This window comes from Sciurus vulgaris (genome assembly GCF_902686455.1).
Source record: "Sciurus vulgaris genome assembly, chromosome: 7".
Lineage (NCBI taxonomy): Eukaryota > Metazoa > Chordata > Mammalia > Rodentia > Sciuridae > Sciurus > Sciurus vulgaris.
The window spans coordinates 21,505,343-21,527,768 of record NC_136467.1 but is presented as its reverse complement, the minus strand read 5'-3'; the positions used below and the strand labels follow the sequence as shown (position 1 = coordinate 21,527,768).

Genomic DNA, 22,426 nt, shown 5'->3' with positions numbered 1-22,426 from the left:
ATTTCCACTTCTAGGAATGAACAAAGAAACAAATAGCACAATACTCAGAAAATGAATAGGGCAGACTGACCAAGGTGGAATGGGGGTTGGGGGAGAAATGACCACTCTAGTGTTGGAGTGGAAGTTAGAATTACTTTGCATTTTTTAAGGTCCAGTTCCAATGTTACCTCCTCTCTGAAGTCTCTTTTCTTTTCTGCAAAACCTTTGCCTTCTCATTGGTCTTCGAACCCCTGGAACTATATAACTGGTGTGCTTAGTGTTAGGTGCAAGACTGGAACGAGGCAGTGGACTGTTGTGGATTCTCAGATAAAAAGGCATCCAACTGTAGAACCAGGAACAAACTTGTATTTCCTTCATTATGTTGTTTTATTCCTGCTCTGAGCAACTAACTTATTCTAAGTTGTATGAGAGTGAAAGATTTTTAAAATGCTGGTTATACCTGGAAAAGCTTTTTTCTATAATTTAAATTTTTATTCAGAGATATTACTTGCATTTAAGCAAAATAGCTTAGGTCATAGGAGAGTCTTTGGAGATTTTTAGAATGATTACTGAGCTCTCACCTCTCCAAGATTGAACTCAAAGGTGAAGAAAACAATTATTTCAAAATTGGGAAGACTTAATAAATAATGAAATAAATGAAAATGAAGCTATCAAATTTTGAAAAGTCGTCTTCTTTACCATTTGCAAAAGATCTTGAGATGTGGTGGGTTCAATGTCACTGTATAATATCCCTTTCTGATATTGTGTTTGATTTAGGCTGATTCTAAAATCATTGAGAAGTGGATGGGGGTCGTGAAAGACTTCTTGGTGAAAGAGCAGGCTGCCCCAGGAGATGCTGCGGGTCTGCAGAGGCAGCTGGACCAGTGCTCTGTGAGTTATGCTGTTCTCAGGCACCTGCTGGAATAAGCAACACTTTCTTCCTTTTGTTATTTGTTGTCATGATTAAAATTGTCAGGAGTGTGACATTACCACGTATAGTGACATGAACCTGTAATCCCAGCAACTCAGGAGGCTGAGGCAGGAGGATCCCAAGTTCAAGGTCAGCCTCCCCAGCTTAGCGAGACCCTGTCTCAAAATAAAAAGGACTTGGGTGCTCAGTGGTAGAGCACCCCAGTGGTTTCAATCCCTAGTACCCCTCACCTCCCAAAAAGGAATCTGACATGGCATTAAACCTATATAAAATATCTTTTATCAAAAACTCTCTTTTATTTTGACTTTACAACTAATACATGAATGTCAGATTATTCATAGTTTTATTTTTGGTCATGATTATAGAATTTTGGATAGAGAACAAAACAACTTTGATTCCTAGGAGCTGCTGCCTTATTTTATAATGACAATCTTCGTGCAATAATTACCAATGGTACATTGCTCTTATTGTGCCACATGGTGAGGCTTTAAGGAAAACATATTTAACAAATGAAATTTGCTAGGAATACTGCATTGCAATTTATACTTGGTGAAATCATCAGGCTTTTCTCTAAATTAATTAAAAGCAGTATTTCCCACTGCGAGTCAAGTATTTCCAGTCTAATTTAGCAGATGGCTCTATGAAGTCCCCAGGTGAAATGAATTTCTTTAGGCACAGTATTTCTTAAGTAGTTAAAAGTCCTGACTCCCAAGCAGTCTGTTCTTCTAATATTTGCAGGAATCCAGGCAAACTATAATTATGGCATTCACTTATATAGGCATGAACTCATCACAGGCTTATTTAATGTCTTCAGGCATATGTTAGTGAAATAGAAACAATTGAATCATCTCTGAAAAACATGGAAGAAATAGAGGCTACCCTTCGAAGCTGTCCAGCTGCTGGAATCAACACTTGGGTGCAGATGAGACTGGTTGAGTACCAAACCCAGCTGGAGATCTTGAGCAAGGAGGTGAGGTTAACTTATTGTCTGGTTTTCAGGAAGTGGAGATAGTGGTTTCTTTTGATCAATGAAACAGATTTTACAACTCATCTACTTTCAGAAACAGTGGTTCAGAATAACTACAGCATGGGTGGAAAGTTGGAGCAAGAATGTGCTTTTATATGTATTTGTATATATATATAAGCATGCTTATATATATATTTTAAAATTAATAATGTATACATATGCATATATTTTTAAAAATTAAATGAGAGTACCAATTGTCCAATTTAACCCAGGACTTACCACCCCCAACACCTTTTTTCCAAAATCTAGCTCAACATGTGTTTATGAGATTTGCCTTGCCTCCAGAACATTTGAGTGTGTTATCCTATAGTTATAGCCATCGATCACTTATTTTTGTCATCAAATATTTATTAATCAGGTACTGATGAATATTTAATTAATTAAATATCTATCGTCAGGCATCATTCCTGTCACTGGGGATGTGACAATAAACCAGGAACAAATTCTTCTCTTATGGAGCTTGCATTTCTAATAAGGCAAATAATGAATTCGATCCGGCAGGGATAGCCAAGGGTTAGCTCATGGGGATTGTCTCGAGTGGGGTGACTACCTAAGGGCTTTCTGAGACTGGGACCCTTGAATAGGGGCCATCTGCGACTCTGGCAAGAACATTCAGGCAAGGGCAACAGCATGTTTTAAAGCTCTCCATTGGGGATGAGCTTGGTGTGCTCAATAAAGCATGAAGGCAGAGGAGCTGGAATAGAGGAAGAGGAGTTAGTGGGCTGGAAAATGGGAATACCTGAGGTCACAAGGTAGGCAGAAGATGGATTAGATATGGTCATGGAAATAAGGACTTTGGATTTTATTTCAAGCGTGATGTCAGGCCAATTTGTGGGTTTTGAGCAAGGAAGTGACAATATGATTGATCTTTTTTAAGGTCAGTCCGGCTTTCGTGTGGATAATTTGCTCTGGGAAAGCAAAAATGGAAACAGGGAGAATACTCATGAGGCTACTGTAGTCGTGAAGAGAGAGGATGGCCCCTAGGACTGGGAGGTAGTGGTGGAGGTCATGAGAAATGCTAGGCTTGGACTATATTTTGAAAATACAGATGGGACTCACGTAGAGTATTGGACCGCGTAATAAAAGAAAGAAAGGAATGGTCAAAGACAGGATTTTTGCTTCCATTTTGTGTGAATTGTGACACTCTTTCCTGGGGTGACCAAGACTCAAGGAGAAGTTTGTGCAGGTGAAGGGGTGCTTTCCATTCCAGAAGGGTTATATTTGAAATGCTTTTGAACATGCAAATGGAGCTTTCAGCATTTGTGGCCTGGGAACAGGGGGTTGCTAAGAAGGCAGGGGAGTGTATCTGCCTCAACCCAGAGATGTGTGCTCCCAGGGTCCAGGGGAGGAAGTTTTTCTAGTGCCCTGTGTGGAGGACTGCTCAGGCCATCAGAACTAAAGATCAACCTTTGACAAGATGGTTGCTTTGAATGACCTGGAGAAAAATGGGTTTGAGAAATTTCTCTCCTAAGGGGAGAGAGGTGGATGCTGAAGGTGGGGGATTCAAACAGGGTTTTTGCTGTTTTTAATAATGAGTGATATTACCGGATGTTTCAGGCCCAAGGGAATTGCTTCACTTGGAAGGAAGGAGAAATTAGAGAATGAGAGCAAAGTCTGTGTGAGAGGGCACGGGGCCTCCCCTGCTGAAGTGAAGGAGTTGCTGTGGGATAGTTCCTTCATGGCTGTGGAGGGGAACTAGAACCCGAACCCTGACCCTAACCCTAACCCGACCCCTGACCCTAAACCTGACCCTAACCCTAACCCTGACCCTAACCCAAACAGTGACCCTAACCCTAACCCTAACCCTAGCCCTGACCTGAACCCTGATCCTAAACCTGACCCTAACCCTAACCCTGACCCTGACCCTAACCCAAACCCTGACCCTAAACCTGACCCTAACCCTAACCCTGACCCTAACCCTAACCCAAACAGTGACCCTAACCCTAACCCTAGCCCTGACCTGAACCCTGATCCTAAACCTGACCCTAACCCTAACCCTGACCCTGACCCTAACCCAAACCCTGACCCTAACCCTGACCCTAACCCTGACCCTGACCCTAACAAAAACCCTGACCCTAACCCTGACCCTAACCCTGACCCTAACCCTAACCCGAACCCTGACCCTGATCCTGACCCTAACCCTAACCTGAACCCGAACCCTGACCCTAACCCTAACCTTAACCCTAATCCGAACCCTGACCCTGACCCTGACCCTGGCCCTGGCCCTAATCCTAACTCTAACCCTAACCCTAACCCTAACCCTACTGATGCTCTAAGAATAAGGGGGGGTAGCTAATGTTTGGGGGAAAAAGTCTGTGTTTGCATCACTGAACATTTTGTTTTGTTTTCGTTGTTTTAACCAACTTCCTTATTTTGAACATGTGAAGAGAAGTTGAAATAATGATTACAGAACACCCATACACTCATTCTGAGACTTTCCAGTTGTTAATGTTTTCTCACATTTGCATGCACTCTCTCTCTCTCTGTCTTCCATTTTCTTTTTTCTAAAAATGTACTTTTGACAGGGAGTTGAAAATACCATGACAGGTCACCCTTAAATATTTTAGTATTCTTCTCCCATGAATAAGGACATTCTTCTCCAGAATCACAATAGAGTTGTTGAACTTAAGAAAATAATCTTTTTGTAATATTACCTGATATGCTGGCCAATGTGTGTTTCTCTATATATGCTATAATTAGATGGCATTGCTTGAAGGAGCTACAGTTTTTAAGAAAGTAAATATGGACAGTAGCTTAAAATTGCCAATGAGAAGCATATGTCTACTCATCTGTCCATCCATCCATCTATCCATCCATCCATCCATCCATCCATCCATCCATCCGTCCATCTACATATGACAACATAGCATTTTTTGTGAATAGTTTTTGATTCCAAGTGTGGGAATAAATATATGGAAAATTTTTAAGTGTCCTCAGCAAGGAAGGAATCACATGTTGTGTAATTATTTAGACCAGTTCCAGAGAGTTGTATTTCATTGACTGGAAAAATGTTGAAGATGTTTTGGACAGTGTTTTATATCTTGGTTGGAAATGATAGACATATAAAACAAATCAACAAACTGGAACAATTTGTTCACAGTTTCACTGGAACAATTCTATCACATCTATTCTATCCATATTATCATGAAATAAAGAACATATTAATGTCCCAAATCAGAAAGTATGTAATTCTGAGTTGTTGTTTTTTTAACACATCGGTATCTTTTAATTTCTCTGTGGATTCCCCAAAATGATAAAACTGATGATTATTCAGTTAGTTAGATTATTATTCAGTTCAGTTAGATTATTCAGAAAGTATTAACAAAGAGAATCTATGTACATAGGTACATGCGCACATACAATAATTTTGCAGAGAGCTCTCCAGGTGCGCTGCTGATCAGTGGGTGTGGGAGCTGGGCTATGTGTACTGGTTCTGGTTCTTAGAGTGCCGTGGGGGCAGTGGAAGAAAAGCTCTCTGTCTGTTTTCAGCACTGTGATCCTGTTTGGAGGGAGGGGACAGGAAAACCGCTCTTACTTAACCTTTACCCTTGTGAGTGCCATTATGCTCCATAGTGGCCTTTGGTTACTGTCACTTAGCAGCCCAGCAGGTCTTGGCAGGGTGGCCACAGCTGTGAAGTTGAGTTTGAGCAGAAGGTTGACCTTGTCAGGAAGGGTTGAACTACTGCTGTGTAACTTATCTTCTCATGAATGGATGTGGTTTGTGGAGAGGTGGGGAGCTCTCTGAAAATATGTCTAGACATCTCTGAAATACTTAACTTGGGTGGTGAACCAGATTTAGGCAAATATCTTCTTTCTGATGTAACATTTGTGCATGTGTCTGATATAATGGATTATCAAAACCAAAATGTTATGGAACAGTGCTTTAAGAAAATCATTATTAATAACCTGCCTGCCCCTGCTTTTTAAAAGTGAAATCTTAATAGGGATCATAAAACGAACATGTTGGTTGCTTCTTGTTTTTTGCTTTTCATAATGAACAGGGCTCCAAGAAGTATATTTGACATATGTGCTTTTATTGCTGTAGATTAGATTTCTACATCTGGGATTACTCTGTCAAAATTTATGCATTTTCGAAATTATACTAGATATTTCCCTATTAGATTCATATCCAAAATGTGATGGAGAAGCCCCGTTATGCTCTTGTTTTCATTATTGTTATATTGCACAGCATCCACAAAAAAGGCAGAAAAGGTTTTGTGTGAATATTAAAACATAAGATTCTTCATAGGAAGTCGTCACTGTGTCTTTTTTTTTTTTGCGGTGCTGGGGATTGAACCTAGGGCCTTGAACGTTCCCAGGGCCTGTGCGTGCGAGGCCAGCACTCTACCAACTGAGCTAGATCCCCAGTCCATCACTGTGTCTTTAAATATGAAAAACTAGAACTTGACATTTCATATATTAAAATTTGTTTATTTGGGGGAATGGCTTTTCCTTTCTAGATTGCTCTTCACAAAAATAGGTTGTCTGAAAGGCAGGAAAAAGCGGTGAACCTGAAGAAAGACTTGGCGGAGATGCAGGAATGGATGACCCAGGCGGAAGAGGAATACCTGGAGAGGGACTTTGAATACAAGTCACCAGAAGAACTTGAGAGTGCAGTGGAAGAAATGAAGGTTGGTGTCCAGAGGCGCACACCTCCTCTACTGCCTTGAACACCAGCCAGACCGGCTAACCAGCTGTAAACTGGACATACACCTCCTCCTTCACAGTGGGAAAGAAGAAATAAAACAAAAAAGAAAAGGAAGGGTAACTGTGGAAGGGAGAAGTGGGGAAAGGAAGCTAAGGGTCCACTGGCTCATCTCGACTGCGAGCAGAGCCCCAGGGACGGGCTTAGGTGGAACGGCAGGGAGCCAAAGAGAGGGACTCCAAAACATCTGGTAGTGGGTGTGGGGAAGAATTACAATGTTTAAAAATTGTGGTAAATATATATAACTTAAAATTTGCCATTTTAACCATTTTTAAGGGCATATTTCAGTGGCATTCATTATAATGGTATTGCAACCCCCACCATGCATGATCTATTTCCAAAAGTTTTCAGGATGAGTTTAGTTTTATGAGGAACAAGAGAGACATCTCAAGTTGGTTGGAAGTCATCCTCCTTTCACAAGGTAATGATCTTCCTTCCAGTCCCTGGGGCTCATGTGGAGACCAGAATGTCCCTAGAGTGGTAAGAGGAGCCGGAGGAGGGAGTCAGGGGTGAGGATATCACTTGGATTCACGGGATGTATTTCCTGTAAACTTAGATTCCCGCGTCAGAAGTATTGAACTCTCTCTCTCTTTTTTATATAATAAAAGAACTGGGCATCATCCCAGACGTCTGACACTGCTTCATTTGTCCTTGAGTGCACAAGCCAAAGGAGGCAGCGTCTTAAAGGTGTTTTTTTTTTTTTTCTATAAGATGAAGCAGCATGGCACATATTTACCCTCAAGTTAACTTGCCCCAAAGTATAACTAAAGCAAAAAACTCTATACAGGTGTTTTTAAAAAAGGGATTCTAAAGGGATTCTGTGACGTTCATGCATATTGTATACGAATCAAAGTCTACAGACAAGAGAATACTATTGAAACTTGAATATTGTCACTGAAATATTTTTAGTGTAGCTCTTTTTTGAAAGATTTTTGCAATTTTAGCATATAAAATATTTGAAAGATATCTATCTCATTTAGTCTCTTCGTTGACACTATTGACATTGTAGTTCTGTGGCATTTTTTAAGTCACTATAAATGAGAGTTGAGAAAAATGAGATTAAAATCCTATTGGGTAACATTCTATTTATTTTTATTCCTCCAAACAGCCACTAAGGATTAAAAAGCAACTATCTTTAATGATCACTTCTGCCCCAGCCTTGGGAAGCTTAAAAACAATTAAGCAGAAAAAACAAAATCTAAAAGGGAAAAGCAAAGGCTGTTTCAGCTGCTTTTCTTGACTGTGAGATGATTCGTCCTGAGCACTAAGGGAGAGTCAGGAAGCAGCTATTTCAGGATCAGATTGTCCCAGTCTAACTTTATCATCTTTGAACTGCTGTTCATTATCAGGAGAATAGATGTACCCATGTTCTAGGAGGAAAAAAAATTGCTTCAATTTTTGGTAGGACTTTTTAAAGGATGCCTCTTCTATGATGCCACACATTTTTTTAAGGGTACAGATTCACTTATTTTGGTCCAAGATGTTCAGACCTTCAGGGATCCATTTAAATGAATTCATTTACATTGTTATCCCTGGAGCCAGAATTTGAAAATATTTCCTGTTGGTAAACACAATTTTGGTTAACTTGGATGTTATTAAATAATACTTTGTGGGGACTGTGTGCCCTGAGTCACCTAATGCATGAAATTTACCTTGCATTCTTATATCAGAAACACTCAAGATAGTGATTACCTAAAAAAATGGTCCAGGTAGGCAGTTAGAATCATGTAGATGTTTTAATTTTTGTTTAGTTATTTTTCTTAAAAAATGAAAGAAAGTGGTTATAGATACAAGGAGACATTTTTCAGGTTCATCCTTTCTTGGAACAGAGAGCCAAAGAGGACGTGTTGCAGAAGGAGGTGAGAGTGAAGATTCTCAAGGACAACATCAAATTATTAGCTGCCAAGGTGCCCTCTGGTGGCCAGGAACTGACATCTGAGCTGAACGTGGTGCTGGAGAATTATCAACTTCTCTGTAACAGAATCAGAGGAAAGTGTCATACACTAGAGGTATGATAGATATGTTTTCAGAGTGAAACATCGTCAGATTCAAACTCTTTAATGTACTGACCATTTCCATATCTTGGTAGGAAAAAAATCTCCATCCCTCTCCCATATATTGGATCAAAAAGAAAAAGTAGTTTTTAAGGGAATAGGTTGATTAAAAAAATGTAAGAGAGATTTATTTTTAAAAAGAGCCAGGTGCGGTGGTGCACGCCTGTAATCCCAGCAGCTCAGGAAGCTGAAGCAAGGGGATCGTGAGTTCAAAGCCAGCCTCAGCAAAAGTGAGATGTCAAACAACTCAGTGAGACCGTGTCTCTAAATAAAATACAAAAAAGGACTGGGATGTGGCTCAGTGGTCAAGTGGCCCTGAGTTCAATCCCTGGTAACCCAAAAAATAAAAAATAAAAAGGGGAAATCAAGATCTGTCTCCAGTTGTCAGAAAGTTAATTAGCAAGTCATTTAATATCTTCAGACTTGAATTTTTGCATGTATCAAGATTTTCATGTAGAGATGATCTGCAGGGTCTGTTCCAGTCACCCAGTTCCAGAATGTACTGTAGCTGTATCTCCCTTGTTTTGTTTTGCCTGGGTTAAAGATATACTGAAGTTTTTTATTCCAAGTATCTAAAGTTAAGAGGGTTACCTGAAGGAAAAGAACTTAAAAACACTGGCATAAAAACAAAACACAGGCATTTTGCTGGACCTTAGATAAAATCTTTTTTGCCATTAGTTTTGAGGTGGAGATGATTCTATGGGATTATTTTAATAAAATTAAGATTTTGCTTGTTTGTTTTCATGAGTAAGATTTTTGTTATATCTTTTTTTAAAATAGTTTTTTAGTTGTTGATAGACATTTATGTATGTATGTATGTATGTATGTATGTATGTGCGGTGCTGAGAATTGAACCCAGTGCCTCTCACATGCTAGACAAGCATTCTACCACTGAGCCACACCCCAACCCATTTTTTAAATGTCTTGTGGATTTTTTTTCCATTAGTTGAGAGATTTAAGAAACATTTTAATTTATAACAATTTACATTCAATTCACCCATGAACAAATGATTATATTGTGTTAAATCCTGTAATGGTAAAAAAAAAAAAAAAAAAGTCAACAGTAATGTTTAAAGCAAATTCACTTGTTAGTTGATTGTTCTGAGTCTGCACTGAGGTAAATATGTGTAATTGAAACCAACTAGTAAGGAAGTGGCTTGATGCAGGAAGTGGCTTGATGCAGTTCTGCCCTTGGGAAGGATCTCTCAGTTGTTCTCTCTCTCCTGTAAGTAAGGAGATTGAACTTGAATCTAAGCAGATTTCCCTGCCTTTTGCTGGTAGAAATTTGGGGGACTAGAAACCTCTTTTTCATTTTTCTCTAAGCCAAGGGTCAGCAAGTTATGACTGCACGCTAGGATCTAACTTGTGACTTGTTTTGCACACCTGGTTAACCAAGAGTGATTGCTGTACATTTCTGGGATTGGAAAAAAAAAAAATACACATACACACAGAAACTCACTCACCCACCCACCCACACATGCCAAAGAAATATCTGTGACAGAGACTGGATATAGCCCCTAAAACCAAAATATCTTCTGTCTGGCTCTTTATAGAATGTTTTGCTGACTCTTGTTCTGTAAGCAGACCTTACCCAGAGCACATAAGAGGGTGGGCGTCCATGTAGTCAGTAGATGTAAAAGAGAACAGACCCAGAAGACTCAGACCTGAGTTCTTTCCTAAAATTTTCCATCAGATAGTTTTCTTATATGGAATAAAGGAATATCAGTGTATAAATGTATGCATTCTCTGACAGCCCCTTCTCTTCTGTGGAAACCTTAGTAGTGGGGAATGAGTAATGCAACCAACACAGAATCAACCCTAACCCTAACTCCTTTTGTCGGTGAACTGTGGCTTTCTTCTTGTATAGACCTGTTGGCAGGAATCAGAAAACAGCTGGAAAGGCCATGCGGTAGACTCTCAATGAGCTCTAAGCTGGAATTGAGTGTGCCCCAGGAGATTTTAATTTCCAATGAAATGATTTAATATATTGCAGTTATGAGTGATTTTTACCTTCTGTTTAAAAAACGAGTACTGTTTCTCCTTTTTTTCTATTACATAGTTTTATTTTTGACAATAGTCAGATCCTTGGAATGTATTTTATTGCAAACAGTGAGGTGGCCTCTGGCCCTTTTCTCCTTATCCCCCACCTTAATAGTCTGATATAATTTATTGACAAATTCAGTTTTGTTGCCCTTATTGGAAATTACAACTTCACCAGTTTCAAACTCCCACACGTACTTATCTTTAAATGAAATTACTATTGATTGAAGAGAATGTGCAACGCCAGGGGTAACGACGTATGCAATGGTTTCTGGACAATTTAAGCGTTTTCTCTGCGTGCTCTAGGAGGTGTGGTCTTGCTGGATTGAGCTGCTTCACTATTTGGATCTTGAAACGACCTGGCTGAACACTTTGGAGGAGCGAGTGAAGAGCACAGAGGCGCTACCAGAGAGGACGGACGCAGTCAGCGAAGCCCTGGAGGTTGGAGGCTGTGCCCTGGGTGGTGTTTCTGTCCATCGCCGTGAGGGCACGTGTTTATTAAAATGAAGAGCACACGGCTCTGTGTTCACAATGCGTTCGCTTCCTCAGTAGTTTTCCGTGGGACTCCTTTTCCTGGCGCCTGCATAGTCAGGCAGATTTAGAGTAACAGGACCTTCTCGCATCAGCCTCCCGAGGCCATTAGCTGTGCGACAGTTAGTGCCTTCTGAATGGTAAAGCTCTCCAGTGGGTTCCAGTTTATTTTCCCAATCCCTGGACATATCTCTGCATGTGATTAGGACAGCCTCTCACTTGCTTCTTCATAAAGTTATTTTTACTCACCAAGCACAGCCATGACTGTGTTTGCAGTGGCTTCTGGTCCGTCCTCTCCAGATGTTACAAGTTAGAGACTGGCCTGGGCAGTGGTGGAGGCTGGGGGTCCCGTCATCAGAGGTGGTCTTCAAGGCTGGTCTTCCAGCTCCTGGGGACCAACAGATGCCCCTGATTCTTCTTTTCTCAGTTACAGTGCAATGTGAGATGCAGGATAACTTCAGAACTGTTTCTTAAAGGAATTGTGATGCAATGAGGTTAGGTTCGCTTAAGGAAAAAAAGAGCTTTTAAATGTGGAGAGGTGCTCTGTGGGCACTGAATGGATGGTTGGATTGAAGGTCAGAAGTAAGTGAACTGCGGGACCTACATTCCAGGAGATGGATGCCTTGCTGGAGAGAAACTGTCATTTCTCAAATAAAGCAGAGTGAGAGATTGAAAGAAATGAAAAATAAGGGAACGCTTACTTTAAGAAATCATTTTCCTAATATGAAAGTAAACACATGTGCATTCTAGAAACTTGAAAAACAGAGAAAAGTAGAAAGCAAACTTTAAAATAAACATTTTAAAATACTTTGGTTCTTTCTAATTATTATTTTGATGTATACTTACTGCTGCACTGGGTCACAGTAACTTTGGAGCTGAGTTGGAATCGTAGCTCTTTTTTTTTATTAATCAAGTGTATGTAGACTAGTTAGTTCATCTCTCTGAGCTTCAGTTTTCCAATCTGTAAGATGGGAATAATATTTAGCTCATTAGATTTATGTAAATAAAACTGTTTATGTCAGACACACTTTTATTTGTTCTATATATCTTACAGAAAAATGAGTCCTATTTTTTAGTAACATATTATTTTCAGTTCAGATAGTTTTGTTGGCATGGTACTACTTCTGCTTCCAAGCCTTATATATTATGAGAATTTCTCACATAATTAATAATTATTGAAATTATTTTTATGAAATTATATCATCACCTCTCATTCATGCTGATTTCTCAGCTTTATTAATTTATCAATACCATGAATGAATAATTTTATTTACTTGTTTACTTAATTGCTGGTATGGTTCCTTAGATTGATTCCCAGAAAATGTTAATTATTTGTTTTAAAAATGGGATTTTTCTAGGCTGTTTGCTGCATTTTGTCCTAGTAAATATTTTTTTTCTCTTCCCCCCGTCCAGTCTCTGGAATCTGTTTTGCGCCATCCAGCAGATAATCGCACCCAGATTCGGGAACTTGGCCAGACTCTGATTGATGGGGGCATCCTAGATGACATCATCAGTGAGAAACTGGAGGCTTTTAACAGTCGCTATGAAGATCTAAGTCACCTGGTAAGAATCAGGACATGGATGAATATGTTTGGGAGTTTATAATCCAGAGCTGACCCCAAGCTCCACATCTAATGGAGTGTTGATATTGGTTAAAGTTGGTTAACGCTGGTTACAACTTTAATGTTGGTCAAAGTTAGTGACCAGCATTATTGGTGCTTGAGGACTTTAGGTAGGGAAGAATGGACCTCATGTTTATAGGCAAGCTGAACCTGCCGATTAAAAACTACTTATATTTGAGATTATTTCTGTTTGTGAACTATTTAATTTCCCTTAAGAATCTATGCTAGCATAAAAATTAGGGCCATCAGAATTTGACATAAACTGTTGAAAGCCCTAATCTCTTGTTTCACATCCAGGTTAAATCTCAGTGTGCATGTTCCTATCAATTAATTAAAGGACACTGCTTTTTTTTTTTTTTTTTTTTTTAAGAAATGCTGGGTATTAGATATTTCGAAAATGTACTAAATAATAACTGTTGTTATGTAACCCATGAACAGCATCAAACTTAATTCCAAAGAACAGCAAATAGTGGTTAGACACATGTGCATCTTTGAAACTTGTTTTAGACTTTGGAAAACAGAGATTCAGATGTTTTCTCTATTGATACATGTTCTTGTTATATTTTACATTTTTATTGATAAGCATTGGTGATTCCTAAGAATGCTCTAAGTTTATAATAAATAACATTTATTTTAACATTTATTATAGTAGATAACATTTATTTTGTTACTTATTGTGTTCTGTAGGAAATCTTTCCATTTTTGTATTTTGTTATAGTTTATGCAGAGAAAAGTAGAAATTAATAATTTCTGCTTCTAGTTCAAGGAATAAAAGATACTGGATGGATATTTTCACTCTTACCATTGATGTAGTTATGATTTATTTATAAGGAAGGTTGAAGCCTTTAACTAGTTAGTGCTTTTATAGTCTTCGTGGTCGGAGTGATTATTTAGCAATTTATATTTGTGCAAATGATTAAATTTCTCCTCTGTGTAGGCGGAGAGCAAGCAGATTTCTTTGGAAAAGCAGCTTCAGGTCCTGCGGGAAACTGACCACATGCTTCAAGTGTTGCAGGAGAGTTTGGGGGAGCTGGATAAACAGCTCACCACATATTTGACGGACAGGATAGATGCCTTCCAAGTTCCCCAGGAAGCTCAGGTATTGCCGTGGGCCAGAGGACTTTGGACTTGCAAAAAGGAGCTAATGTAGACTCCTCAGCTGCCAGTGAACCCCTCCAGCTAGAGTTGGTGAGAAAAGGTCACCGTACTCATCAGGCAGCTCCTGCGTTTTGGCGTTCTCTTGCTCCCCGTGTGAGCCCAGCAAATGGCCAACACATTTAAACTGTAGTTTTCAGCCTCTATGAGGTTGGGGCAAGGTCTTCTTCATAAATAAGTTGTGAAGATTGGAAATGACAAATGCAAAGATCTTGGCATGTGCACAGCATGCTGTGGTTGTGGTACATATTATTATTAGATGTATTGCAAATTTATTCTAGCTTTTAAAATGTGGTATTATAAATTATACAACTATATGGGATTTTTGAATTGTTCCTTCTTATGCTTTTTAAAAAACCCATCCTCTTCTCTTTCTAATCTCTTGGTAGAAAATTCAAGCAGAGATCTCAGCCCACGAGCTCACTCTGGAGGAGTTGAGAAAGAATCAGCGTTCCCAGCCTCCGACCTCCCCAGAGGGCAGGTCTGCTAGAGGAGGCAGTCAGATGGACGTGCTACAGGTAAACAGGACTAGGCACTTCCTTTTCTTTTTTAATGTGACTGAGACAATGTAAAAAGAAAAAGAGCACAAGATGCTTACCGGTGCCTTTGGTATTCTTTATGATGCAGACCGTGGAATGGGAGTGATATATTGAAGGTGCATTGCACTCCAGGGCAGCAGAAGCAAATTGGTGCATGGGTGGAAAAATACTGAATCTGATTTTTATAGTTGAGAAGAGAGAGTGAGCTAGCTTTAGAAGTTAGCTTTATGGACTGTTGTTTCAGTACAGAGCCCCTGTCAGTACTGGTGTGGTTGATGCATTGGGCAGGCTGAGTGTATGAGTCAGGGTTCTCTAGAGGAACAGAATCAACAGGAATTATGATTATAAAAAGGGGATTTATTAGATTGGCTTACATGACCAGAAGCTGGATAGTCCACAGTGACCATCTGTAGGCTAGAAAACTACAAGAACCAGTAACTGCATAGTCCAATAGGTGGAAGCCCCAGAACAAGAAGGATCAACAGTGCTACCCTAGTCTGAGACCAAGGCTTGTGGAAACTACCTGGAGAATCACTGGCAGAGTCCACTTTTTAAGAGTGAAGAAGCCAGAGTCCGGTATCTTAAGACCATCAAAGCAACAGTCGAGAACCCCTTCAAGAAGAACGAGCTTGCATCTGCATCTGCTTCCTTGTTCTTAAAATTTTTATTCCACCCTATTGGGTGGTGGTGCCCGTGCTTGGGGAGGGTTCACTATCCACTCCAGTTCCACTCCAGTTCACTATCCCACATGCCCATCATTCCTAGACACGCCCTCATTGACACACCCAGAGGCCTCTTAATCATTAGCATCTCTTAATCCAGTCAAGTTGACCATTCAAATGAACCATTACACTGAGGTGCCTGGGAGCACGTTGCTAAGTTCCTTAATGGTTTATGAGAGACTGGTTTTCACTCTGAACTTGGGATGAAGGGCATTTGAATTCTAGGTTCCTGGATGATAGTTTTTGAACAGGTGAGAAAATTAGTGAAATTTTAATTCTAGTGAGACTAGCATTATCCACATTGATTATTTCTGAGATGAAGACACAGATTCATGACACTTTTATGATTAGGTAGCATCACTGAGTTCCTTTAAGATTTTTCTTCTTTTTGTCATGATACTGAATGTTTTTATTTGTGCTTTATAGTATAACTTTTTAGCAGTATGTCTTGTATTGATACCTTCTTTGAGAGAGATTGTCATTCTGATGTGAATTGCTTATTACTTTCATTTCTTCCAATAGAGGAAACTTCGAGAGGTGTCTACCAAATTCCAGCTTTTCCAGAAGCCTGCTAACTTTGAGCAGCGCATGCTGGACTGTAAGCGTGTGCTAGATGGTGTGAAAGCTGAGCTTCACGTTCTGGATGTGAAGGATGTAGACCCTGAGGTCATTCAGACCCACCTGGACAAGTGCATGGTGAGCTGTTGGGGAGTCACATGCCTGGTTGGCTTTCTGGCAGTTAATACGACTCAGGCTATCACTTCTGCACATGGTCATTAGTCTAGAGTTTGCTAAACATGGGGAGGTAATGAAGGAAAACACATTAAAAATTATGAAGTGTGGTCTTTCCTTTCCAAGGAAATTTTAAGAGATGAGACATAGGAGAGGGTAAAGTCAATAATCACAGTGTAATGAGATACGGTACCTAAAATAAACATGTAACTAGCATGTATTACAAATTTACTCTAGCTTTTAAAATATGGCATTATATATTGTACAACTAGAAACATATATTGCACAGCAAGGTCCCATTGTGAAGTTAGGAAAGACGTCAGAAGAATGTGGCTGGTAAGCTAAGTTTTTAAGGATATATTTGAGTTAACTAGAAGAAAAGTACCTAGGATAGATGTCAAGAATATTAACACATTAAAAAAATCCCTTCCAAGGAAAGTGCACTGTTAACTACTAATTTTTATAAAGCTGAAGCTTTATAAAAGAAGAAGAAAAATTTATTCTTAGAATGGATGTCAGGAAGATTACATTATGAAGAAATTCATTTGCTAGGGAAATAAAAGTTTAAATCAGAGTCTATACCTAAAATTGGAAAGAAGAAATAATATATAAAGCTTTATTACTATTTTAATCTTGAACTTTAAAACTCAACTGTATAGAAATTTTAAAATAATGAGGCTAGGAGGGCGGGATCTTAGATACCTGCTTGAGGATCATAAAAAGACAAGTTGACACTTGTCAGAGATGAGAAGCCAGGGAAGAATCTTTGAGCTCCTTCAAACTACAGTGTCTAAATGTCTGCTTTTAATTGAGTGGAAGAGTGCACAAATAGGAAAAAGTTTAATGTCCATGTGCATATATGTAAGCATTTATTTACTCATTGGGATAGAGTGGCAAACAGAGTAAGCACTGTCCTTGACTCATGTAAGTGGTTCACTGTTGTGTTAGGTGACAGTGTCCCGTGAGATGTTTCAGGTTAGGAGGATGACGTATGGAATCAAGCAAAGCTGCCCAAAGCAGTGAGGCTCTGAATTTGACCTATAGAACTCTGATATTATGTAGTCATATTCATCTTCATAGATGAAGTTTTATATATATCTTCAATACATGAGTAGTACCTGCTCATTATGGTGGACTTACTCCTTCAGAGAAATAGAAACACATAAATGTTAGTAATTCCAAATTCCAACAGCCAGAAATAGCTAGTGATGGCTTTTTGTAGTCATAGCATTTAGTTTTGTTTTTTTTTTTTAAATGAAATTTTTGGGGGGACTCAGGATGTAGCTCAGTGATAGAGTGCTTGTCCTCCATGTGTGAAAGCCTGAGTTTATTCTCTGGTCCTGGATTCAAGCACAGGGTCTCATGCATGCTAAGCACATGTACTACCAATGAGCTAACCTAGCCCTAGAATGTAACTTTATACATGATAAACATTTATGCTAATATTTTCCCCATCTTAAGTAGGAAAAATATCCATATTGTATTATTAAGTAATTTCATCAACATTTAAAACACGTCTGAGTTTTTTTCAAACCAGCGTAACCTCTATTAGTTTATTTTCTTATCTGATTTGTAAAAGTTATCACAACCTTGATTTCACTTGACTCAACCTTTGAACCCCATTTGAGAAGGCCCTTTGACCTCCTTCGTTAGTTCTTAGCTGTCAATCTGTGTAAGCTGCGTTCTGATAGGATCCCAGATGGCAAATTTTTATTACAATGTGAAATTTGTTATTTTTGTTTTTTAAGAAACTATATAAAACTTTGAGTGAAGTCAAACTTGAAGTGGAGACTGTAATCAAAACAGGGAGGCACATTGTCCAGAAGCAGCAAACGGACAACCCTAAAGGGATGGATGAGCAATTGACCTCTTTGAAGGTCCTGTACAATGACCTGGGTGCCCAGGTAAGGAGAGCAGTGCTACAACTTATTTCCTCTCTCTCATGTGCTTCTATGCATTATTATCTTATTGTTTCATAATGGGAATTTTGCATTGTGCATGCTAAGTATGTATGCTACCATTGAGCTACAACCCCCAGTCCTCTCATATATTTTAAAATTTTACTTTCTTGGAAAATGCATGTGGCATTAATTCATGTTCCATGCTGTATTTGTTTAAATAGTGTGTTACTATTGTGATGATTAATAGTGAATTAAGAAAGTTATTTTTAATATTTAATCCAGATTAATATTTATACTTTCAATGTCTACTGACATTCATAAATTATTCTAAGCAAATTCCACTAATAATAGTCATTGTATAAACTCAAGTTATTGGTCTTGGTTTTTCTAAATTGAATAGTCTATTGAGGAATGTTAAAACATCAGCTAGTAAATATGAAGTGACAGGAAGTTCATATTAATCTACCAGGGCTTAAACTCCTGCCAAGAAACATCCAAAATTTGGGCATTTCAGTGACTCCACATGGGGGTTGTTGGGCCACTTACTGTGATGGACTGAGTGGATCATGCAGGCTTATTGTCCATTCTCTTTGAGAATCTGGCCCCAAGACCAGGAGAACAAAGGCACATGAGGAAGTGAAACATGGCCAGTGTTGAAAAACTGTTGGGCAAAGTTTTGGATCTTGCTTCCATCATTAAATATTAACAACTTCTGCTTCAAGTGAGGTTGAAGTTTCTGCATAAACCCAGAGAAAAATAACTAAAAATTTGTTATCAACTTAAAACCAAGAAGAATGAACAGTCCATACTTTTTCTAGGTGATTTTGATCTCACTTCTGCAAGATGAGGTTGTTGGTGTGATATATTTTGATGCATTGTACATCTGGAACTCGTGTCTTAGAGCTTCTTTTTGGTATCATATAGTTGAAATTACTTCTTATGTATTATTTATTCACTGGCGGGACATTATAGGGATGAGAATGGATTTGCTGGTTTTTATACTAATTCTCTAATTAGTTTTTAGCATGAATTAGGTTTTGGCATTTACTAATTTTCTTATTCAGCATAATTGAGACTTCACTGTGTATATAGGCAGTAGGAATACAGTGGAAAGCAAAAATATAAGTCATCTTTTCTTCGGGTAGAGTTGAGGGTAGTGAAAGAGTTAACTGTCAATCAAGTAGTTACATGAAGTAATTCCCGAATGTCAGTCTGAAGTGTTCTGAAGGGATGTCTGTGACACTTTATAGATAAAAGATTTGGTCCGGTCTTTGGTTAGGAAAACCTCCTTGAGGAAGTTGTTTTAGTTAGCCTTTGTGTCACTGTGACCAAAAGACCTGAGAAGAACAACTTAGAGAAAGAGAAGATTATTTTGGCTCATGGTTTCAGAGGTTCAGACTGTGGTTGGCTGACTTTATAGCTTTGGGCCCCAGCGAGGCAGAACATCATGGTGGAAAGATGTGGTAAAGGGAAGCAGCTCAGGACATGGCAACTAAGAAGGAGAGGGGGAGGGAGAGAACACTCTGCTCTCTAAGGACAGCCCTACAACCACACACCCAGGGACCTACTTCCTCTAGCCATCTTCCCTGCCTATAGTTACTATCCAGTTAATCCATATCAGTGGATTAATTCATTGATTAAGTTCACCTCTTATAATTTGATCTTTTTAACCTCGGACAGTTCTTGAATGATCTCACATATGATTTAGATCTCACATCTAAACCATAACAGAAGTGATGCATTAGCTGAGACCTGAAAGATGGGTAGGAGTATCCTGGGTGAAACTGGAGGAGGGGCTCCTGAGGCTCATGGAACAGGGTGTGTAAAGGCCCCACGGCAGGAGGCAGCATGGCTAGAGAGTCAGTGCCCGTGTGGGGAACATGATGTCAGGGAGACAGGATGAAACCAGACTCTGCTGGTGTCACCGAGTTTGTCAAAGGTCTGAATCTCTGTTTTAAGATTAGCAAGCAGTTATGCAGGGTTTTTAGTCTGTAGATGACTGGTTCAGGCATGCATTTTTTAGAGTCATTCACTGCACTTTTGAGACTGAATTGGAAGAGGAGGAGGAGGATAAGTGTGGAGAGCATATAGAATGTCCTTATCGCGGCTTTCTCGCTGACATGATGGTGGAGTGGTGGTGGTAGAAGCCAGAGTAGCCTGGCTTGAACTACGTGTGGTAAGCGAGGCACTAAAACCGGTACTATAAGAAAATGGATTTGAGGATTTGTATGGGAAAAGGAGAGGGGGGAAGGTCTTTAGGGGAGAAGGGGCCCCCAGAGGGCTTTTTCCCCTTTTTCTAAGTGTGAGCGGTGAGTATGAACGTGCTTACTAGCTGATGGAGAGGAGCCCACTGAGAAGAAATGATTGAATATCCATGAGGAAGAAGGGACAAGTGGCCAGGTAGAGAAGTCACAACCTGCAGTGGGCTAACTCAATACCAGTACATCTTACAACGTATCGATTAGACTGAAAAAGTAGAAATTGTTATAAGTTGAACTGCAAATGATTTTCATCCTGGTATATACAAATTTTTGGTGGCATTAAGTTTTATAATGGTTATATAACTGTCTAGACATGACAAAGTCAGATAAGTATCATTTGAATTCATGAGATTTTTAAAATATAAGTCAAGTGTTTGTTTCCTAAAGTCTGTGTTGAAGTGCTATGAGAGTCATGCATTTTAAGTAAAATCTATGGGAAAAAAATAACACTTTTGAGAAGGCATTTAATAGCAGTGAATCCTTGAGGATTTATTGAGGTATGAAAAAGTGAAATTGAAACTAGGAGTGGGGAACAGAAGAAACAAATATAATCCCTCGTTATTTATTAACAAAATTTGGTCGTTTTGTCATTTTATGTCATCCAAGAAATTTCATCTCATGTGACATATCACTGTACTACTTAGATGTTATTATCTATACACAGGTACTCATCAAAATAAGAAATCACTTTATGCATTATGCTGTTACGCCCTTTAAGGTGGTGTCTTCTCAGCTGTGTGTTGTGAATGATTGTTCTTGGTTTGGGAATGCTGTCATGCAGTGTGACGGGTTGCACCCCACTCTGTTCAGCGACTGTGCCACCTCTGTCTTGACCTTAATCTTTTTAAGCTTCATTTTCCTTATCTGTAAAATGGAGAGAATACTATCCCAGAGCTGTGGTGGATTTTAATTAAATAACACTTATAGGATTCCTCAGCACAAACAGAAACTGTATTAGGAGATGGGTGAATGTTTTGCTTTCTATCAACAAGAAGAGGAATAAGCTAGGACATGCCTGTAATCCCAGCAACTAGGGAGGCTGAGAAAGGAGGATCATGAGTTCAGAGCCAGCCTCAGCAACTTAGGGAGGTTGTAAGCAAGACCCCATCTCTAAATAAAAAATAAAAAGGACTGGGGATGTGGCTCAGTGGTTAAGTGCCCCTAGGTTCAATCCCTGGTATTAAAACCAAACCAAAGCAAAACAAAACAAAACAAGAAGAACAAAATAATAATAAGTTTTATATTGCATAGTACTGTAAATCATGTCATTAATTGTAAAACATACCACTGTGAAAGTAGTGCTTTTTTCTCTCTCAAACTGCCATAATATAGTATATATGTGCTTTTCAAATTGAGTTTTTCATTGAGAGGATTCTGCTATCTTTTATTCAAATTATAATACATACTTGATTATTGATCCTTAATCTTGTCCCAAGGACTGGGCTATGTCCTTCCTGTAGTGTTTCTCTCATTTCATCCTCATTACAAACCTTTGAGGGTGGGCTTCTACCAGTGTCAGGAGCTGCGATCACAACCCTGGGTCGTCTGACCCACGGCTACTAAAGCAGATTGTCTTTTTTCAGAAACGCAAGGTTGGACAATTCTGACGTGTTGCAGGTAAAGGTTATGCAGGTCTTGGGGGTTCAATGTGAATCAGTTTCAATCTTTAATTGATATTTGGATTTGTTCCCATTCATGTTCATCCTCACCTCAGTCTCAATCCCTTTTTCACTTTGTCTCTGCTGTTCAGGTGACAGAGGGAAAGCAGGACCTGGAAAGAGCATCTCAGCTGGCCCGGAAAATGAAGAAAGAGTCTGCCTCCCTCTCAGAATGGCTCTCTGCTACTGAAGCGGAATTGGTTCACAAGTCCACTTCGGAAGGTGTGCTTGCTGACTTGGATACAGAAATCTCCTGGGCTAAAGTAAGTTGCAGCTCAGAAGGATCGTTTCTATTTTCCATTTCTGTGTCCCAAGAAGAACATTTTAAAAACAACAATTTTCCAAGATATTTTTATCTTGTTCCCAAAGCGTCAAGCTCACATGGATCATCCACTCCTTTATAAGTCTTATGATTATGTGATATTTGAAACATTTTAATGAACCACCTTCAAAATCAGTGTAATTTTTTTCAATATTCAGTCCTGTGCTGATTTTAATTCTTTTTTTAATTATTATTTTTATTTTTAAAGACTGCCTTTTGATTTTAATTCTTTAATATATACATCTAT

At 39.1% G+C, this 22,426-nt stretch overlaps 1 protein-coding gene across 8 annotated transcripts in view; it reads left to right on the top strand.

Annotated features, from left to right (window-relative positions):
• UTRN (utrophin) overlaps nt 1-22,426 on the top strand; it is a gene marked incomplete at its 3' end in the record, with an annotated part of 506,460 nt that overhangs the window by 167,486 nt on the left and 316,548 nt on the right. For all 8 annotated transcript variants that reach the window (XM_079146787.1, XM_079146786.1, XM_079146788.1 and 5 more), the window contains 11 exons: nt 757-870; nt 1,725-1,880; nt 6,398-6,568; nt 8,472-8,651; nt 11,043-11,177; nt 12,681-12,830; nt 13,827-13,988; nt 14,434-14,562; nt 15,828-16,001; nt 17,786-17,941; nt 21,950-22,120. In XM_079146787.1, coding sequence (XP_079002913.1) covers nt 757-870; nt 1,725-1,880; nt 6,398-6,568; nt 8,472-8,651; nt 11,043-11,177; nt 12,681-12,830; nt 13,827-13,988; nt 14,434-14,562; nt 15,828-16,001; nt 17,786-17,941; nt 21,950-22,120 — 1,698 coding nt within the window. The remainder of the gene's footprint in view (nt 1-756; nt 871-1,724; nt 1,881-6,397; nt 6,569-8,471; nt 8,652-11,042; nt 11,178-12,680; nt 12,831-13,826; nt 13,989-14,433; nt 14,563-15,827; nt 16,002-17,785; nt 17,942-21,949; nt 22,121-22,426) is intronic.